Source organism: Aplysia californica, unplaced genomic scaffold, assembly GCF_000002075.1.
Source record: "Aplysia californica isolate F4 #8 unplaced genomic scaffold, AplCal3.0 scaffold00030, whole genome shotgun sequence".
Taxonomy (NCBI): domain Eukaryota; kingdom Metazoa; phylum Mollusca; class Gastropoda; order Aplysiida; family Aplysiidae; genus Aplysia; species Aplysia californica.
Genome location: NW_004797300.1, coordinates 1,200,262 through 1,201,808, shown reverse-complemented (window position 1 = coordinate 1,201,808; position 1,547 = coordinate 1,200,262). Strand labels below are relative to the sequence as shown.

Here is a 1,547-nt window from a genome sequence, read left to right as displayed (position 1 = left end):
CAGTTTTTTAAAATTGTTTTCTAGTGAGTGTTTTATGGCTCTTGCGACACAATCATCATCATCATCATCATCATCATCATCATCATCATCATCATTGCCTTTCTCACCCTGGGTCAGGGTATAGGCCACAAACAAACTTTCTCCACCTTTCTCTTTCCTTGACTAGCCTCATGATGTAATTCTATGTCTCCCCACTTTTCTGCACACTTGCAACACAATAAGGTCTTACAAATGCTGAAGATTAGAGTTGTAACATGCGAGTAACAAATTGGAAAAAGGCGGATGAAAAAGAAGGACGACAAATGTTTGATTGGAGAGAAGGAGCAGACAACGCCATAGCACCCGCCAACACTTGTTCTTCTCTACCCCATTCATGTGGGCGGTTGGAGGGCGGGATTAATAGATCCTACTTCTTTTTTTCTTTCTTTCCCTCCCTTAAAAGCGGTTGGAGGGTCTCAGACTTCTCGTTTTTTCTCTAGGTAGCAGGGGTTTAAATGGCTATGATGTGTCTAATGTTTCATTAAAAACAATTTTCTCTCCACCTTACTCAGGCTATGGTGTGTATAACAAATTTACATGTCAAAATCACGTGAACAATATAATTGTAATGGTAAATCAGAGGCTGTGCTTCCTGAGAAAATTTAAATCTTACAATCTGAATCCATCCATCGTTCAGATATTCTACACTGCCTCCAAGAAGCTTTGATAAATTTTGGTATTTCTTGCTACAGTAACAATTTGGGAAGGAGGCACGTCATAAAAATAAACAAGTTGATCAGAAAGGTATCAAGAACAATTGGTAGAAACCTAATATCATCTATCGTCCTGATCTCCCCTCTTTCTTTTTTGTGTTTGTTACTCTCTTGTACCACCTCTAATCTTCGGTACTTATACGACCTTATTGTGTTGCATGTGCCATAAAACTTTTGCTAAAACTAAACTAAATTATACCTATCTGCTTTTTATCTGACAGTCAACTTGAGAAATTCTCCACACCTGATGATGTCTTCTTACAATTACATCTGACATTCACATAAGAAATTGTAAATCACTTGAGAAATTGTGTACGTCCCCAGGCAAGGCGAAGCAGCCATTCCCTCTGTACGTGAGTGTGGACTCCCACCTGAATGAGGTCACACAGTTGACTTATAACCTCCTGACCAAGTTCACGGGCGAGAGGATCAATGTGTCCCAGGGCGCCTGTGTTCTTCAGGGAGCTGACCAGGTAAGGGTTCGGGGGAGGAGTGTGTGTGTTGTGGCGAATCTCCGAACTATTGTTATGACATTTGTGAGTGGGGGTTTGGGGTTGTTTGTTTGTTTTCTTCTTGTGTGTGTGTGTGTGTGTTTATGTGCATTTGTTTTATTGTCTGTGTGTGTGTATAAGTACATGTGTGTATGTGTATGTATGTGTGTGTGTGTGTGTGTGTGTGTTTATGTGCATTTGTTTTATTGTCTGTGTGTGTGTATAAGTACATGTGTGTATGTGTATGTATGTGTGTGTGTGTGTGTGTGTGTGTGTTTATGTGCATTTGTTTTATTGTCTGTGT

The 1,547-nt window shown here is 40.0% G+C and overlaps 1 protein-coding gene across 1 annotated transcript in view; it reads left to right on the top strand.

Annotated features, from left to right (window-relative positions):
* LOC100533532 (nicastrin) overlaps positions 1-1,547 on the top strand; it is a gene marked incomplete in the record, with an annotated part of 45,611 nt that overhangs the window by 28,880 nt on the left and 15,184 nt on the right. The window contains 1 exon segment of the mRNA XM_035973777.1: positions 1,077-1,225. Within this exon segment, the coding sequence (XP_035829670.1) occupies positions 1,077-1,225 (149 nt within the window).